Genomic DNA, 19,755 nt, shown 5'->3' on the forward strand with positions numbered 1-19,755 from the left:
TAGATATTGCATATAATTTGGGAAAAGAGAGAGATAATTTAATTAAAAAATTGGTACTTAAAAAAGAGAAAAGTTCAAATACAGATTAAATCAAGTATCCCATATCTGACTATTTTGGCTTCCAAGAACAAAAATCATTTGTTCTGCATGGATGCTATTGCTGACCTGTACTTAAGGAGCTCTGGTTACTTTACATAAACTATCTTAACCCTGAAAGAATGGAAATAATGGTCTTGCTTGCTTTGGAATGGGCTTAAAGCCTAAATGACACATTTACATCAGACAGGAATTGTTGGTGTTACTTTTCAATAAAGAATATGGTAAAATCAAAATAATTACTCACAGTATACTGTAGTATCCAGAAAGTCATTTTAGTGTTTATAATGAATACATTGTAACATTTTTTAAACCACAAATGGTAGGATTTTAAATATTTTTCTTCGGATGGCAAAAGGAACTCTTATGTCATGATGTCCTACTGCTCAGTAGATTACCAGTGACCCAAAGACACATGTTTTTGGCCCATTTTGTTCTTATATTAAAGATATTTTGGTCATTTTTTTCCATTTTAATCACTATCCCACTGGAAAACTTTCCCATGAGGACTACACATTCTCCAGGATAAAGTCATAGACAGGTGCCTGTTGAACCCATTCCACCATTGCTCACTCAAACCTTCCAGACAGATTTTTGTCCCTGTATTTAACTTCTGTATTAGAAATTAGTATATTCTTTTAGGAAGTGGTCAATGTTTCCTGATGGAGAATCAGAGGCTTTTTCAAGGAAATCAAACGTTGCAATAATGTGAGGGTTGAAAATAAACTAAACAGTTCCTTCTTAGCATCTATTCTACCACCTTTACTCCAGCTGAATCCCCTAGATACATTGATGGATAATACGCCTCAAATATCTTTCTAAACCAGAAATTAGCAAAATGGGATACTCAGAGAATAAGGAAACTAACCTTGCCTCTTTCCAGCAAACAAGCTATTATCCAAAAGTGCCTAAATTTCATGCTTTTCTGAAGAACTACTACATAATAGAAAAAAGTAATTCTCTGTCGTCCCTGTGTATATGTGCATCTGTGTTTAACTGGAAACAATTACGCATCTTGGATCCCATTTTATATACCATGCTTCCAATATATAAGGCATTATAGATCATGAATCTGGAGACTCAGTGATGGAATATTTTGTTCCAAAGTATAAAAGAATGCTCCAGGAATGGCACGATTATTGCTTCTTCCAAAGAGCCAACTACACTTTTATGTTAGTGTTGTTTTACAGTTTTATTGGCAGAAGGAGAGGAAACTGTATCTAAGTGACAAAATAATTAACATTTCTTAAAAATGATTAAATTGGGTTAGGCAATTTGGTTAACACATTTCTGCATAAAACTATGATTTCAACTTTAGGAAATGAAGGTCCACTAATGGATCCCATAGAATGATGTTACATTTATTGCTATTGTCACTTGATAGGGAGGTCTCTTCATTTTAAAAACATCCCAGGAGCAAGAGTTTCTGATTCTCTTCCTATACAGGAGTTTGTGGATCATGGCAAATTTAAATAATATTCTTCATGAGAAAGTTTTCCAGCAGGTCTGACTAAAACAGAGGGGAGAGAAAGCACAGAGGAGACAAGAATATGAAGAAGATGGACTCTAAATCTATTTTTAGAATGAGCATACCATCTGTAAGTCTTTCATTATCACTATTATTATTATTATTATTTGGTACACAAAAAACATTATATCCTTTTCTTTCAGTCTAGGAGTTTTAAGGATAAATATAAACAGACTCTTCAAAGAAATTCTATTCTAAATGCAAAATACTTTTGGTCAATTGCTAAATAAAGCAATCCCATTTTCCCTAAAATGAAGCAGATAAAAATTATACCCATGCTGCTAGCAACTGAAACACAGACATTCCTGATCATTTACATTATTATCACATTAAAACATCCTTTGGGAAGTTTGCACATGAATAAGGGATTGCTTTAATTTGCAGATTACCCTTCAGAAAAACATTACACTAAATAAAAAACTGTCAAGAAAGTACAGTAACTGGGCTATACATTTTTTTAAAGGCAGAGGATAAAAAACATTTTTGCAAGTTTTCAAAGAGCACCTAATTTCTCCTTTAGGCTCTTAATATGTTCAAAACTCTGTAACATTAAATGGAAATTAAATAATCCATAAAGGCATGCACTTTTACTTTTCATTGAATATAATTTCTGTTAAAATCTATGTAAGAAAATTAGCAGCTAAATCATTTTTTTAAGTTAGGGTTGTCAGACTTGCCTGACCATGCTTTATATGACTCAGCATAATAGCAGCTGTGCATGTTTTTATTTTACTGCCAATGGAAGGGCAAGGAACGTAGCTGAGTAACATGCAGGCCAGTCAAAAGTCATTTAGAAACTGATTATATTTATAGATGTACAACTTGCTTGGGTAACCTGGGTAAAAGTGGTGGCACGAGCCTCTGGCTGGTTAAAAAACACCAGAGCTGCATTCTTGATGGCTCCAGCTTGATTTTACTCCTGTGAGAAGTAAGAATGGTAAGCGGTGAAGGTCACCATATCACACTACTAAATTGCACTTCGAAAAATAGTCATTCAAGCATGGCTTCCACATTATTAAATACTCTAAAAGAAAAAAACAATCATTCAAAATCACAAAAGGAATTACATTAATATAATCAAAATAACATTAAAATTAAAGCATACGTGATTATGACATGATTTTAAATGATCTACTCTAGAGAATCTACAGAAAACTACTGAAGAATCACACACATTTAGCAAAGACATTGCAGAGGACTTACTGTGAACACCTAAAAAAACCTCTGAGTCTACTCAGTCTGCCTTACAAAAAAATTCATTTAGACATTCCAGAAAAAAATGCCTCATTTTTCTTTAATTAAAAAATTAATTTAGAAAGGATTGGCAATAAGCCTCATGATGTTTCCTACTACTCTGTGATATTTAACAGTGTAATCCTGTCCCCGAGATAGAAAATGACCAGACAAAATGACTAGAAGGCAGACAAGAAATGCTATTTCAAATGGAAGTGTCTGAAATTCTTCAATAACTGTTTTAAATTCTCTAGTTTTTTAGTGTAGAGCTACCAGGTAAAATTTTGAAAGATCAAAAGCTACACATAATCTCTTTCATGGCTATAATCTTAAGCATTTATTATTTTATAAATTTATGCCTGGAAAGTTTGATATAAAGCCAGAATTAAAAACCCCTCCAAATAACGTTAACACTGAAGTAACAGTCTGTATGCTGGGAAGGTATTGGAAGGACTCCACAACTCAAGGAATAAAATAATTCTGTCTGCTTCCACCTGGCAGATCAGTTCTCTTCCTCCAATTCTGAAATACTGAATTCACAAATATTATTTTAGAGTATTTAACTCAGAGCTAAGTTAATTAGAAAACAAATAAAAAAGCTTAATGATAACAAGAGAAACAAGAGATTTCCCTACTCTAAACCCCACATCACTGGACTTCCTTCTTATTTCAAACATAATGGCTTAAGTTAAGGCAAAATACGTGCTCTTTTGGAAAACCCAGGGCTCTAAAATCTCTTAAAGTTAAGAAGCCTGGATGTCAAGTTAAACATTCCTCAGAAGATCCTCAAACTTAGCTAAAAGATTTAACTAGCCAATGGCTTCAACGTTTGATACTGTATAATTCATTCTAAGTTTATATGACAGCCTAAAACTAAACATGTGTGAAAATAAAAGTTGACTTTTTTAACTATTAGGGAGATATTCACCATTAGGCACAATTTCAAAATAATTTTATATTAAAATTCGAATGACCCAATTCTATTTTATAAATGCTGACTTCAGCTTCTATAATAGCAGTAGACTATATAAGAAATCGGGCCACTCCACCCTTCCAGCATAACCCAACTATTATAACAATACATGTTCAAAATTTTGTTAACAAGATTTTAAGATATTATTCAACTTTCAAACAATAATCTAGTTAGTAAAAATTTAAGTTCAACTAATTAAAGTAATTCTTTGCCCCAGGATAGAAGGTTTTATTACTTTTCCCTTGAATCTCATCAGTTATTTCTTGTGAAACTAATAGCTATGTCCCTGTTATTTATACCTTCCTACATTCAAACATTGTCTGAATTTCCCATTAAACATCTACCTCTACCTAATCACTAACAGCAATACTACCTAACTTACAAACAAGAAAAAACAGAAAATAGCATACTCTTTAGTAATTTTATCAAATAAATACAGAAACACTGTCTGAAATATCTAGTTCTTTTTTTTGTTTGTTTGAGGCAGAGTCTCATCTGTCACCCAGGTTGGAGTGCAATGGCATAATCTCGACTCACTGCAACTCTGCCTCCTGAGTTCAAGCGATTCTCCTGCCTCAGCCTCCTGAGTAGCTGGGCGTACGCCACCACACCTGGCTAATTTTTTTAATCTTTAGTAGAGACAGAGTTCTACCATGTTGGCCTCGCTGATCTCGAACACCTGACCTCGTGATCCACCCACCTTTGTTCTTTTTTTTATAATTATATTTTTCTCATAATTTTAGCTGATTGTTAATTATCACGACCATGTTGTGCTACCTAAATTTTACCTTTCAGTGCCCAAACTCTCCTATGTCATCATTCTTTCCTTCCCAACATCAGGAGTAGAAGCTTTTATCTTTCTTGCCAAACAATTCGTATGAGGAAGGAATAAATCTTTGTTTTTCCTTGTTATTTTTGTTTGTTAGTGCAAGCTTTAATCACTGGAAATCTTGTCTTCATTTTTGCATAAGCAATTAAATATTAAGGTTTTAAATTCCTCTCTTTACCTCCAACTCTGTACTTGTTGTTAATAACAAACAAAACAAAAAATATATTCTGTTGCTCATACCTTTCTTGTAAATCAAAGAACACATTAGGGTACCAGGACTTACTGAGTTGGTAAATTCAGAATTTTACATTCTATAATGTATGAAAGATTTTTGTTTCTTTAAATAGCGAGCACTGAGCTCAGTAGGGTTAAATATGTTTTTAGTGTGATTCCTCATCAATACCTTCTCTTCAAAAAAATGACCGACTTCAGGAAAGATAAACTACATGTAAATATCAAGCCAATATCCCAATCAGATCTTCCTTGAGTAAATATGTCTGTGCAAACTAAATACAATACTATTTTATGAAGCATTTCATAAGAATTAAGAACATAACAAGATGAGAATTGTAACTACCCTCTCATCAGGTATTTTTCCAGTACATACAAAAACCACTGTTGTGGGCAAATTATAAGGAAAAAAGTGGAGAAATTGAGGCATTTTCAGAAATTTAAAATTATTTTAAATACTGAAAATTCTATCAAAATTCTATCAAAATACTATCAAGAATTCAAAATGTGAGTATTTGAAACATAAGTCAGCATATTGTTTATCTAGCTCTATTTTAATCTATCATTAAATTATTTATTACCAATTTTGCCATAGAAAATGTATTGCTAGACAGATATTTTCTATATTCTTAACAGGAAGGAAACATACAATTTAAAAATACCTGATAATTTTAAACAACAGAAATATATAACACCAAAATACCTCCTTATTTAAACATTTTTACCTCTTTGCTTTCCTCCATATCTGACTCGCTGCTGAATTCTTCAGTATTTAAATTTTCAAAGTCAGATTCTCCAACAGCAATTGGTACCGTCACAGTGAGGCTAGGGTTGTTTATAAATGACATGTAATCACTTTCATCCACGACATATTTTTCTACACTGCTGCCTATGCCACTAGTAGTTCCATTTCCGTCTTTGAGATAATTGAGGTCTTTGCCTATTTCTATGGTGGTATGATTGGAAATACAGCTGTCTTTTTTATTATTTAGATCTTCAAGAGGTTTAATTTCATCTAAAGCTTTCTGTTTCCTAACAAAGGCTTTCTGAATAAATTCACGTATTTTTCTTTTAACAAAATCGATTCCTTTCTGCATCCTTCCCACAGCAATCTGGAGATTATTCATTTCGTTATCGTCATCAGTGGCAGCCAGATTGTCAGAACTGAAGGAACTCAAAAGCAAGGCCAAGAAGAGGTTCAGAACCTGGAACACAGTAGGAAAACAGGTGATGAAAACATTCTGTTGCTTCCATTGCTTTCAACAACTAGTTTTCTAAAATTGTTCTTGACACCTTATTTTATTCTAATACGTATTTCTGCTAATTCATGATAAAACTATTCTGCAAAAAAGTGAATGAAATAAAAAATACTTGGTCAATATAAAATAATACTATTATCACTATTTCCTTTTTAGTCATTGCAGAAAATAATGGAATCATTGTTAAATGAAACATTTATATTAAGCTCAGTTCCAAAAGATATATATAGACAACTGTACAGTGAAGAAAAAAAAAAAAAAAAAAAACCCTTTTATTTGGGATGCTGATATATTTTGGACATTTGTCCCCTCCCAAATCTCATGTGGAATTGTAATCCCCAGCACTAGACATGGGACCTGGTGGGAGGTGTATGGATCACGGGGGCAGATCCCTCATGCCTTGGTGCTGTGCGCATGTCAGTGAGTTCTCATGAGATGTTGTTATTTAAACGTTTGTAGTGCCTCCTCCCCACACTCTCTCTTGCTTGTTCCCGCTTTCGTCATGTGAAATGCCTGCTCCACTTTGCCTTCTGCCATGATTGAAAGCTCTGTGAGACTTCACCAGAAGCCAAGCAGGGGCCAGCACCATGCTCCCTGTAGAACCATGAGCTAATTAAATCTTTTTTCTTTATAAATTACCCAGTCTCAGGTATTTATCTGTAGCAATGCAAGAATGGCCTAACACAGACACTATTTTGACTATGTAATTTGGATTTCCTGAAACACTGATAATTTATTCCTAAAATCAACAATTATCCCAATATATTTAAATATGATTTTAGGCCGGTTGCGGTGGCTCAAGCCTGTAATCCCAGCACTTTGGGAGGCTGAGACGGGCGGATCACGAGGTCAGGAGATCGAGACCATCCTGGCTAACACGGTGAAACCCCATCTCTACTAAAATACAAAAAACTAGCCGGGCGAGGTGGCGGGCGCCTGTAGTCCCACCTACTCGGGAGGCTGAGACAGGAGAATGGTGTAAACCCAGGAGGCGGAGCTTGCAGTGAGCTGAGATCCGGCCACTGCACTCCAGCCCGGACGACAGAGCGAGACTCTGTCTCAAAAAATAAATAAATAAATAAATAAATAAGATTTTATTTTTGTGCCTTTGTACCATTTTTTGTACCTAGATAACTGGACAAATCAGACAAAAATGTATTTATTGCTGGATGAAAAGTCCCAATTTTTATTAAGACAATTATGGCTACTATAATTATACAATAGTGGGAAATACTATAAATGGTTATTATACAATAATTATGATGTTATTGTTGAATTAAAGATTGTGGAGATGAAGTATTGCCATGAATAAGGACAATAATCAGTCTGCAAATTGGGTCTTTAAAAATAGGCTTCACCAGTATGAATGAGTGAAAAGATTCGTGACATTAAACCCACTATTGTGGGGGGAAAAAAAGGAGAACTTACAAAGAAATCAGACTTTCTCAGGGGTACAAGACTGAGTCATATAATTTTTTTTCTGGATTGTATTGACAATATCAATGAATCCCTGATATTTAAGCATACAGAACATACAGAACAAAAGAAGGATATAGCAGTAAAGGGGCGCAAATGCACAAAGTAAATACAAGTTGCATATCCCTTATTTGAAATGCGTGGGACCAGAAGTGTTCTGGATTTTAAATTTTAGAATATTTGCATGTACATAATGACATATCTTGAGAATGAGACACATGTGTAAACATAAAATTCATTTAAATTTCATACATATCTTATACACATAGCCTGAAGGTAATTTTATACAATATTTTTAATAATTTTGTTCAGGAAACAACATTTTGACTGTGGTTTAACTGCGATTCATTACAAGAGGCCAGGTGTAGAATTTTCCTCTTGTAGTATCATGTTGGTGCTCAAAAGCTTTGAGCTTCGGAGCATTTTAGATTTCAAATTTTCAGATTAGGGATGCTCAACCTGTAGTATAAAAGTAGAATCTTAGGAAACTTTTTAAGTAAAACTTCAATAAAAAGGATTCTACATTCTTGCTATATTCTCATCTTTCTATCAACTGGTTTTTTTAAAGCAGCCAATCTGCACATGGTGACACAGTGTTGAAACTGTGTTTATTAATACCCACTAGACAATAACTTTCATCAGCATGTTTATCTTAGTTCTACAGATTACTTGACATAAAGGAGCACATATTTTAGAATTCGAGTGCTATGTAAGAATCTATTTTCTGTTACCTACTAAGTAGCATAACCAATCTGAATCCCAGTTTCCACATTTATAAAATAAATGTAATTGTTTTTCTAGTGCCCAGCTTACAAGGTTGTTGTAAGGATTCAATGATAGAATTCATGTGGCTTTCAGCACAGTTCCTGGCACATAGTGAACCTTTGAGAAAGTTTAGCTGTTATCACTGTTACTATTATCCAACTTATCCTCCACAGCACTATCTTTCTATTTACTTTATTTCCCTAGAATATTTGTGTGAGTCAAGTTAATCTCTTTTTCTAGACTTCCTTTGTTACCGAAGGGTATGTGCATAACAACTGGCACAGGTGTTTGGTGTGATCCATGACAATTTAAGAAAACAGAGTTCAGCAAACTCACTCGGGGACGGAAATCCTGACTCCTGTTTAACAAATGTGCTAGCTCACTAAATGAAATCAACTCTTTCATGTGTCTCAAATTAGCCTCTTGGAATGGAAATGTTACCATAATTACCATTTTGACTTCAAAACTGAAATATATTACATATTTTAATTGTTTCTCCATCCTGATTTCCAACTCGTGAGAAGAAGCCAAAACCTTCACACCCCTCCTGTGTGCTGTTGTCTCACCTTCTCTTAGGGAGAGAGGAGGTTGTATTCTCTACTTCTAGAACCATCAGTTTTCAGAAAGTCACATTCTCTTTCTGCAGCACCTATCTTCAACCTTTGAAGGGTCTCTCGCCATCGTGTCTGGAAACTAAGAATGGCTCATAAAAATCCTGGTCTGGGAAACAGTGTTTGTGGTCCCAGCTCTGTCTTGTCTGTAGACTAGACTGGCAGTCACATCTACTGTGACTACCACTTCTATCTGGGTGGAGCCCCATCTGATAGTTCCCATGTGTTAAGAGGAAGATATGCCAACTTGCCTTTGGGATACCTTTGCCCTTTTGCCAGTGAGAATAGGAAGGAAGAATTGTAGTAAGGAGTGAATACATCAAGTTGATTCAGTCTTAAGCAAATGTTATGTAAGCATATTTCCTTAATAGTCGTAAACATGATAGATATTACTACCTTAGCTACTTCAGGAACATATCTAGGTTATCACAAGATGAAGAAATTGTTTTAACTGACAGTCAAAAAGAAAGGAGAACCCTTAATTTTCTCTCTGAAAAGAACAAAATTAAATTTACACCAGTAGATGGAAATTATTCTTTTATAAATGATATCTTTTTATGCATATATCACAATCGAAATTAATACTGATTTCATCCATAAGTATAAATACTTGATATTTCCTGAAATTCTCTTTTCAACTTGAATTCTCCATACAATTATACATTAGAGAGGTATGTTAATTTCAGTAAACTAATAGACAACATGTGGTAGGCTGAGTTTTATCTTCTTTTAAAACTACTCTGCATTCTCCTGCTACATACATTTCCAAAAAAAAAATCACTGGTTCATTGTCACTTTCTTGATAAAAAACCATCTGTAGCTTTGAATTGCCTAAAGGAAAATACATTTTATTATCCACAGTCAGCCTTTTCATAGATTAAATTCTACCCAATCTGGTCCCAAACTTTCCTTCTGAATTCCCCATTGTTGTCTGATCAATTGTTGTTGTCATAAAGGATTATTTTCTCTGCCTTTTCTTTTCTTCTTCCAACATATACCAAATATACATATAGAGAAAATGAAATCAAATCTATAACATAATTATATTATCTTTTCTTTGTTTCTGTTCTATGTGATCTTACACTTTTCTGAAAGTGAACATTTTAAAGTTGCTTGGGGATTATAGTAGCTTGAGCTCTTCTTAGTGACTAGCTTCTAATGAATACAATATGGGAGAAGTGGTGAAAAGTGACTCTCAAGAGTAGAATATAAAGAGGATTTTCTCCTTGCCTTCTCTCTTACATCACCTTCCCTGGAAGAAGTCACCTGCCATATCATAAGGATACTCAATAGTCATATGGGAAAGGTCCTGTAGAGAAAATATCAGACCTTCAACTAACAGCCAAAAAGGAACTGAAACCACCTGCCAATAACCATGAGATTGAGCCTTCTTAGAAGCTAATCCTCCAGCCCCAGTCAAGAAAACTGTAACCTCAGCTAACATCTTGACAGCAACTTCGTGATTGACCCTGAACCAGAACCACTCAGCTAACTTATTCCCAAAATCCTGACCCACAGAAACTGTGAAATAATCAGTGTTTATTGTTTTAAGTCACTGTTTATAATTCTAGATTGTACACTGTTTATGTTTCTTGTTACTTTGAAAATAGATCAGAATCATCAAAAGTAATGCTGAAGAGGCTGAAATCTGGCAATGAATAAAAATAAAATAGTACTTTGCCTTTTTCCCTTCCCCGTTCTCCATCTCTGGGGACTTGGAGGTTACCTTTACATGAAAGGAAATCATGTCTAAAGAGTATAGGCTTTTTTTCCTTTTTTTTTTTTGCAACTGAGTCTCGCTGTTTCACCCAGGTTGGAATACAACAGCACAATCTCGGCTCACTGTAACCTCTGGCTCCCAGGATTAAGCAATTCTCGTGCCTCAGCTTCCCAAGTAGCTGGGATTACAGGTGTGCATCATCACACCTGGCTAATTTTTCTATTTCTAGTAGAGACGGGGTTTTGCCATGTTGGTCAGGCTGGTCTCGAACTCCTGTCCTCAAGTGAACTGCCCACTTCAGTCTCCCAAAGTGCTGGGATTACAGGCGTGAGCCACTGAGCCTGGCAACAGTATATACATTAAATTACTTGTTATGGTAGTCATTTTTCTATTCCATTGGTTTGGGTTCTAATTAAGCAACTCAGTGTAATTACTTCATATTTAAAGCATAAGAGCCTGATACTTTTCAGAGTCTACTGTCCTCTGTCCTCAGTCACCAGGTACCTTGTTTCCTTGTTTGGGATGATCTTTCTTCCTACCAAGCTAAATTTTACATCTCAGTTAAATATATTTTAGGTCCAAACTCTTTGACAAAGGCTTCCCTGATCAACCTTCCTATTGTAAAGCAAGATTCCCATTTTGTAAACTTGGCATACGGCACTTTGTTTTCGTATTTTTGAACACATATTAGCTACTTCCTATTTTTAATTCTATTTGAGTACATGCTATATCACTTTGTTATATTTATCTTCCCATGCCTTCCCATCTTCTCCATGCCTTCACGATTCAGGACACTGGTGTTGGGCATGGTTAATTTTTTTTAATTATTATTATACTTTAAGTTCTGGGATACATGTGCAGAACGTGCAGATTTGTTACATACGTATACACTTGCCATGGTGGTTTGCTGCACCCATCAACCCGTAATTTCCATTATGTATTTCTCCTAATGCTCTCCCTCTCCTAGCCCCTCAACCCCTGACAGGCCTCAGTGTGTAATGTTACTCTCCCTGTGTCCATGTGTTCTCATTGTACAACTCCCACTTATGAGTGAGAACGTGTGGTGTTTGGTTCTGTTCCTGTGTTAGTTTGCTGAGAATGATGGTTTCCAGCTTCATCCATGTCCCTGCAAAGGACATGAACTCATTCTTTTTTATGGCTGCATAGTATTTCATGGTGTGTATGTGTCACATTTTGTTTATCCAATCTATCATTGATGGGCATTTGGGTTGGTTCCAAAACTTTACTATCATGAATAGTGCTGCAATAAGCATACATGTGCACGCATCTTTATAGTAGAATGATTTATAATCCTTAGGGTATATACCCAGTAATGGGATTCCTGGATCAAATGATATTTCTGGTTCTAGATCCTTGAGGAATCGCCACACTGTCTTCCACAATGCTTAAACTAATTTACACTCCCACCAACAGTGTAAAGGTGTTCCTATTTCTCCACAATCTCCCCAGTATCTGTTGTTTCTTGACTTTTTAATGATCACCATTCTAACTGGCATGAGATGGTATCTCATTGTGGTTTTGATTTGCATTTCTCTAATGATCAGTGATGATGAGCCTTTTTTCATATTTTTTTAGTCATATAAATGTCTTCTTTTGAGAAGTGTCTTTTTATATCCATTGCTCACTTTTTGATGGGGTTGTTTTTTCTTGTAAATTTGTTTAAGTTCCTTGTAGATTCTGAATATCAGATGGATAGATTGCAAAATTTTCTCCCATTCTGTAGGTTGCCTGTTCAGTCTGTTGATAGTTTCTTTTACTGTGCAGAAGCTCTTTAGTTTAATTAGATCCCATTTGTAAATTTTGGCTTTTGTTGCTATTGCTCTTGGTGTTTCAGTCATGAAGTCTTTGCCCATGCCTATGTCCTGAATGGTATTGCCTAGGTTTTCTTCTAAGGTTTTTATGGTTTTAGGTCTAACATTTAAATCTTTAATCCATCCTGAGTTAATTTTTGTAAAGCATGAAGACAGGATAAGAGAAAAAGAATGAAAAGGAACAAAGTCTCAAATAAATAAGAGACTATGTGAAAAGACCAAACCTAAGTTTGATTGGTGTACCTGAAAGTGACGGGGAGAATGGAACCAAGTTGGAAAACACTCTTCAGGGTATTATCCAGGAGAACTTCCCCAACCTAGCAAGACAGGCCAACATTCAAATTCAGGAAATACAGAGAACACCACAAAGATGCTCCTTGAGAAAAGCAATCCCAAGACATGTAATTGTCATATTCACCAAGGTTGAAATGAAGGAAAAAATGTTAAGGGCAGCCAGAGAGAAAGGTCATGTTACCCACAAAGGGAAGCCCACCAGACTAGCAGTGGATCTCTAGGCAGAAACTCTACAAGCTAGAAGAGAGTTGGGGCCAATATTAAATATTCTTAAAGAAAAGAATTTTCAACCCAGAATTTCACATCCAGCCAAACTAAGCTTCATAAGCAAAGGAGAAATAGAGACAAGCAAATGCTGAGAGAGTTTGCCACCACCAGGCCTGCCTTACAAGAGCTCCTGAAGGAAGCACTAAACATGGAAAGGAAAAACCAGTACCGGCCACTGCAAAAACATACCAAATTGTTAAGATCATCAACACTATGAAGAAACCACAACAACTAATGAGCAAAATAACCAGCTACCGTCATAATGACCAGGTCAAATTCACACATAACAATATTAACCATAAATGTAAATGGGCTAAATGCCCCAATTAAAAGACACAGACTGACAAATTGGATAAAGAGTCAAAACCCATAGGTGTGCTGTAACTCATTTCACATGCAAAAACACACATAGACGCAAAATAAAGGGATGGAGGAATATTTACCAAGCAAATGGAAAGTAAAAAAAAAAAAAAGAAAAAAAAAAAAGCAGGGTTTGCAATCCTCGTCTTTGATAAAAACAGACTTTAAACCAACAAAGATTAAAAAAAGGCAAAGAAAGACATTACATAATGGTAAAGGGATCAATGCAACAAGAAGAGCTAACTATCCTAAATATATATGGTGTTGGGCATGGTTAATTTTATGCAGAAATGACAATGTTTTTGAGTCAATGTTACTTGCTCATAATATAGTTTCTAGGCACCAAAAACCCCATGAACTTTTAATAAACTGAGATTGTTACTAATTTTTAAATTTGTAGAAAACCAAATCTGAAACATTTTCACGTGTTATTCCTAGTACTTATAAATAAAATGAGTGTTCTAAGTAACACTTCCATGCTTTAGTACAGGAACTGAAAGATAAATAACAAAAATGTTTCTCTCCATCTAGCAAGAAGGATAATGAGAGAAAGAACAACTGGTTCAAAAGGTAGTTTAAGGGTTTGTGTGGATTGCAACAGTCTAAACTATACATGGCTCTTATGAGTAATGGACAATAGGAAATGGCCTTGATTTAAAAAACACAAAATATTCTTCAGTTGAACACACTTTTTTATGGTTACATTATCTTTTAATGAAAATGAGGAAAATGTTTTTGCTACATACCACTAGATTTCCAATCACCATGACCATCATGAAGACAGTAAGGCACATGGTTTGGCCAGCGACCTCCATACAGTCCCACATGGTCTCTATCCACTCTCCACACAGCACGCGGAACACGATCAGGAAGGAGTGGAAGAAGTCATGCATGTGCCAGCGTGGGAGTTCACAATCATTGGAAATCTTGCAGACACATTCTTTGTAGCTCTTACCAAAGAGCTGCATGCCAACCACAGCAAAAATGAAGACGATGATGGCCAACACCAAGGTGAGGTTTCCTAGAGCCCCCACAGAATTGCCAATGATCTTTATTAGCATATTTAGAGTTGGCCAAGATTTTGCCAACTTGAAAACTCGGAGCTGGAAATAAAAGCAAGAACAGTGTTAATGCCCTGCATTTCTAAAAATATCTGTAATTTTATTAACAGGGCAAATGTACAGGTAACTGTTTCAATTATAAAGTGATGAATTATTTATTTGTCAAATGATTACTAACAAATATAGCAGTGACTTGCTACCATAGAGGGTTCTTTTTTTCATTTTGAAATGGTCCACACTGTAAATGAAATAATTAAATTATATAGTTTTTAAATTGACAGTTTAACAAGATACACCGAATTTTCAAGTATCCTACATAAGCATGTGTAAAATACACCTTTGTTTCTCCTTAAGGAATTAAGATATTTAAGATTAATGGTGGTTAATTAGCAGGGATCCAGTTTCAGAGAAGTAAAACTCTCATTATTTTAAAAGGCCAAAGCAGGTATAGTTTTCAGTGTACTTTAAATATCATGCTGAAATGCACAACTGAAAATAATATCAACACTTAAGTTACACAAAGTAGAAGCAGAAATCAACTAATTTCTTTGTCTTTAGACTGTTTTAATCTAGTTGTATTTTTAGCTTGCTGTAACTTCAGGCTATATTTTAAACATGTATTATATTCAAATACAAAAGTATTTAAACTTAAGTAAAAGTTAAGCTTCTTTTAACCTTTTGTCTTCAAAGACTTAATTCAGTGTAGTGTGCAAATGTCTCTCTCATTGTGTTTGACATATTGGTTGTATTAGCTTTAGAGTTCGCTGAAGTACCATTTATGGTTAAACAGCAGCAGCATTTTATTTCTGATGCTTCAGTAAATGTCAGGATGAGAGTAGTGCATTATTTAACAGCATCAGAGTGACCCAAAGGAGTAAATACATGCACCAAAGTATTTAATTTATTCCAGATAATAATTTATGCAAAAGAGCCTGGCACATTAAGTAAGATTCTAATGATACTATGCTTCCTATTTCCCTTAACTGCATCACATTTTCATGAAGGTTTGCTAAATTTTTTTTAAGTTCTTGCCCATATTACTTGTTTTATCATTTTAAATTTTTGTTCTGTTTTTTGCATCCTTCTAGTTTCAAATTAGATTCATAACTACCTTTGAGGATTAGGGAAGGAAATATAGTTCTAAGGATTACAATTCAAATTTGAACGTTGAAAGCAGCAAGGGAAATTGTAAACAGATTTCATGAAAAAGTCTTCAGCCTAATCACTATTAAGGTAAATCATCTCTAGGAACGTGTCCTTAGTAACCATGTACAGCCTGTGTTATTTGAAAATAAGTCGCAAAAGTTAGAGCCAACTGAAAGTAATAGTATAATAAAACATATCAAACTTTCACTGGAAATATGTCAAGTGATATTTTATCTCTGAATTTTAAAATCTAATAGTTATTATAAAAGATCAAAGAAAGATACTTTCTTTAAAATTAACAAAATACAGTACAGTTAACTCTCTCAAAGAGTGGATTTGGTGATTTTCTGATGTGGCAGCAGTCATATGGGGAGCTCTGTTTGCTTATCCTTCTCCCTTGTACACTGTCCCCTGTCTTAACTCTTTCCTCTTCGGGGACAAGGTGAGCAATGAACAATTCCATAATTCCTTAGTCTCTGGCAGAAAGGGGAGCTCATCCTAGGTCCCAAGGAAGCTTTGTACACAGTTATGCAAACCTCAGATAACTGAGACTTGACTATGGTGTTGTTTAATTGTGATTTGAGTTTATCTGTGACTCCCTTTTTCCTCCTCTCTATTAGTCTTCCATTCAATAACTAAGAAGAGAAGTGTAGACTATTCATTTAAGTGAACTTTATTAAACCTATGATGAATATACAACTACTATCTGGTGGTATGGCAATCCAATTTGTTTTAGAAGTATATTCAAATAATATTATAATGATGGGAAATCTTGCCATTATTACTAGACGAGAAAGAAGACTAATTAATTACAAAGTACATTTTATGAACACTCCCAGTTAATTTACCAGCCGGAATGATCGGAGAACAGACAATCCTTCCACATTTGCCAGACCAAGTTCCATTAAACTAAGGCTCACAATAAAACCATCAAAAATATTCCAGCCTTCTTGAAAGTAATAATATGGATCCATGGCAATTATCTTCAGAAACATTTCTGCTGTGAAGATCCCCGTGAAGACCTAAATGAGAAGTGTAGTTCATTATATGAGCAAATACTCTTGAAACACGAATAATTATTGAGCAACTTAATTTACTCCCAACAAATATAAATTAAATTCTGATTTTCAAACATTCGTTTAGGTCCAACAACTTGGTATCCACAAATGCTTTGCATTCAAATCAATAATTGTTCACCATATATAATGTTTATCAAATGATAAAGAGTACATGGATTAAGTCAATAAAATTAATGTTATTTTCATATGAAAGGTGCAACTGGCTCATTGTGATCAATTGTTTGGCTCTGTCTCTGATCTTTCTAGCTCTCCAGAAACTTACCAAATGATTACCTGACAGTGCGGGCTTCCATCACCAAGCCCAATGGATTGGTCCCCTCCCCTGGCCCTGCAGATGAGACTGGTGCTAAGGAGACGTCATGTAAGCTGTAATAAACATGCTCACGGCTAGCTCTACAGATAGTAAGAACTCTTACAAAAAAATTTCCTTTTGCTGGCCAAAGGGAAGTAGTATTTTCCTTTCTCCATTTCTATAATCTACAACTATTTCAAACTCTCTCTTCTGCACATAACCTCAGCCATTTTTCCTTATGCCTTCCCATCTGAGAAGCATAGTCTCAGTACTTCAGCTTCTTAGAAGTGATGAAAGTCAGCCAGCCTGAACTTTGTTTCCCTTTATCTACCAGACTACTTACATCCATAACTGTGCTTTGCCTTTCTCGTCTTGTTAAAATGAAAGAAGTGCCCCTGTTTTGAGCTAATCTCTCAAATTGTGTTATGTGTTTTCCTTTGGACTTTGCAAGGAAATCATTCTCAGTTAACCAATTTTTCTACTACTGGCTACTTCTGGTTTTGTTTTGTTTTGTTTTTTGATTTTTGGTTTTTTGTTTTCTGTTTTTTGTTTTTTTTTATAGAAAGTAACAGACACCGAGTCCTTCTCTCCCTTAAAAATATCACCACTGTCATCAGAGAAACTCTCCTTGCACTCTATTTCCCCTTCCAGCTGCCACCATTTATCCTTTCCTTATGGCCAGATTTCTTTCAAAGATCACATACTTGTCTACACTTGCTAGTTCCACTTCTTCAACTTACTCCACGACCCACCAAATGGCTTTAACAAACTTCACCAACAAGGCCGACATCACCAATAAATCCAAATGAAAATTTTAAACAATTATCTTGCTTACTTGCCCTTTTAGAAGTTTTGGGCATTGTTTTCTGTTCCTTCTTCATTGAAATATTTTCTGTCCTTGGCTCCTGTGATCCACACCTCCCTGTATGCTACTTACCTGATTTTCTTCCTCTAACAAATCATTCAATACTGGATTTATTCAGAATTCTCTCTGTCTACACCCCACTTACTTTAATTTTCCTTTTATAATAAGTTACATTTTTATAATAGTTTACATTTCAAAATCTATTTTTCTGTTCAAGCATACCTCCTAATCTCTAGAAACACATACCCACCTGCCTATTCAATACCTGCATTTGAAAGACTGTCTTCCAGGCATCTCAAATCCAACAGGTCAAAAATTCACCTTACTGCTTTTTCTCCACAGTTTTGCTTCTCTGCTGATATTTGCTAACTCAGTAAATGGAATCTCTCTCTACCTAGGTGGCCACCTCAGAGACCTGACAGCCTTAGTGACTTTTCCAAACATCTCTTGAATACTTCAAATTGAAACTCACCCATGTGTATATTACTAGACTTTTTTCTTTTTCATTGAGTAGGGCTCCATTGTTTGAAATTTCATGGACATTTAAACAATGTATAGCACTTTTTGTCTCTCTTCCAAGAAATGTTTGCCTACCCCAAGGTCTCAAAGATGTTCTCCCGTGTTTTATTTCAGATGTTTTATTGTTTTAGCTTTTTTATTTTTATTTTTATTTATTATTATTATTCTTTAAGTTCTAGGGTACGTGGGCACAACGTGCAGGTTTGCTACATATGTATACATGTGCCATGTTGGTGTGCTGCACCCATTAACTCATCATTTACATTAGGTATATCTCCTAATGCTATCCCTCCCCGCTCCCCCCACCCCATGACAGGCCCCGGTGTGTGATGTTCCCCACCCTGTGTCTGAGTGTGCTCATTGTTCAATTCCCACCTATGAGTGAGAACATGCAATGTTTAGTTTTCTGTCCTTCTGACAGTTTGCTTAGAATGATAGTTTCCAGCTTCATACGTGTCCCTACAAAAGACATGAACTCATCCGTTTTTATAGCTGCATAGTATTCCATGGTGTATATGTGCCACATTTTCTTAATCCAGTCTGTCACTGATGGACATTTGGGTTGGTTCCAAGTCTTTGCTATTGTGAATAGTGCTGCAATAAACATACATGTGCATGTGTCTTTATACCAGCATGATTTATAATCCTTTGCGTATATGCCCAGTAATGGGATGGTTGGGTCAAATGGTATTTCTAGTTCTAGATCCTTGAGGAATTGCCACACTATCTCCCACAATGGTTGAACTAGTTTACATTCCCACCAACAATGTAAAAGCGTTCCTATTTCTCCACATCCTCTCCAGCACCTGTTGTTTCCTGACTTTTAAATGATCGCCATTCTAACTGGTGTGAAATGCTATCTCATTGTGGTTTTGATTTGCATTTCTCTGATGACCAGTGATGATGAGCATTTTTTCATGTGTCCATTGGCTGCATAAATGTCTTCTTTCGAGAAGTGTCTGTTCATATCCTTTGCCCACTTTTTGGTGGGATTTGATTTTTTCTTGTAAATTTCTTTAAGTTCTTTGTAATTCTGCATATTAGCCCTTTGTCAGATGGGTAGATTGCAAAAATTTTCTCCCATTCTGTAGGTTGCCTGTTCACTCTGATGGTAGTTTCTTTTGCTGTGCAGAAGCTCTTTAGTTTAATTAGATCCCATTTGTCAATTTTGGCTTTTGTGGCCATTGCTTTTGGTGTTTTAGACATGAAGTCCTTGCCCATGCCTATGTCCTGAATGGTACTACCTAGATTTTCTTCTAGGGTTTTTATGGTATTAGGTCTAACATTTAAGTCTCTAATCCATCTTGAATTAATCTTCC

The 19,755-nt window shown here is 35.3% G+C and overlaps 1 protein-coding gene across 1 annotated transcript in view; it reads right to left on the reverse strand.

The window, feature by feature from the left end:
- Positions 1-19,755, reverse strand: part of SCN2A (sodium voltage-gated channel alpha subunit 2) — a 172,276-nt gene that overhangs the window by 34,093 nt on the left and 118,428 nt on the right. Inside the window, 3 exon segments of the mRNA XM_017889182.1 lie at positions 5,616-6,095; positions 14,221-14,577; positions 16,530-16,703. Of these exon segments, the coding sequence (XP_017744671.1) occupies positions 5,616-6,095; positions 14,221-14,577; positions 16,530-16,703 (1,011 nt within the window).

This window comes from Rhinopithecus bieti, unplaced genomic scaffold (genome assembly GCF_001698545.2).
Source record: "Rhinopithecus bieti isolate Rb0 unplaced genomic scaffold, ASM169854v2 scaffold_18745, whole genome shotgun sequence".
Taxonomy (NCBI): Eukaryota; Metazoa; Chordata; class Mammalia; order Primates; family Cercopithecidae; genus Rhinopithecus; species Rhinopithecus bieti.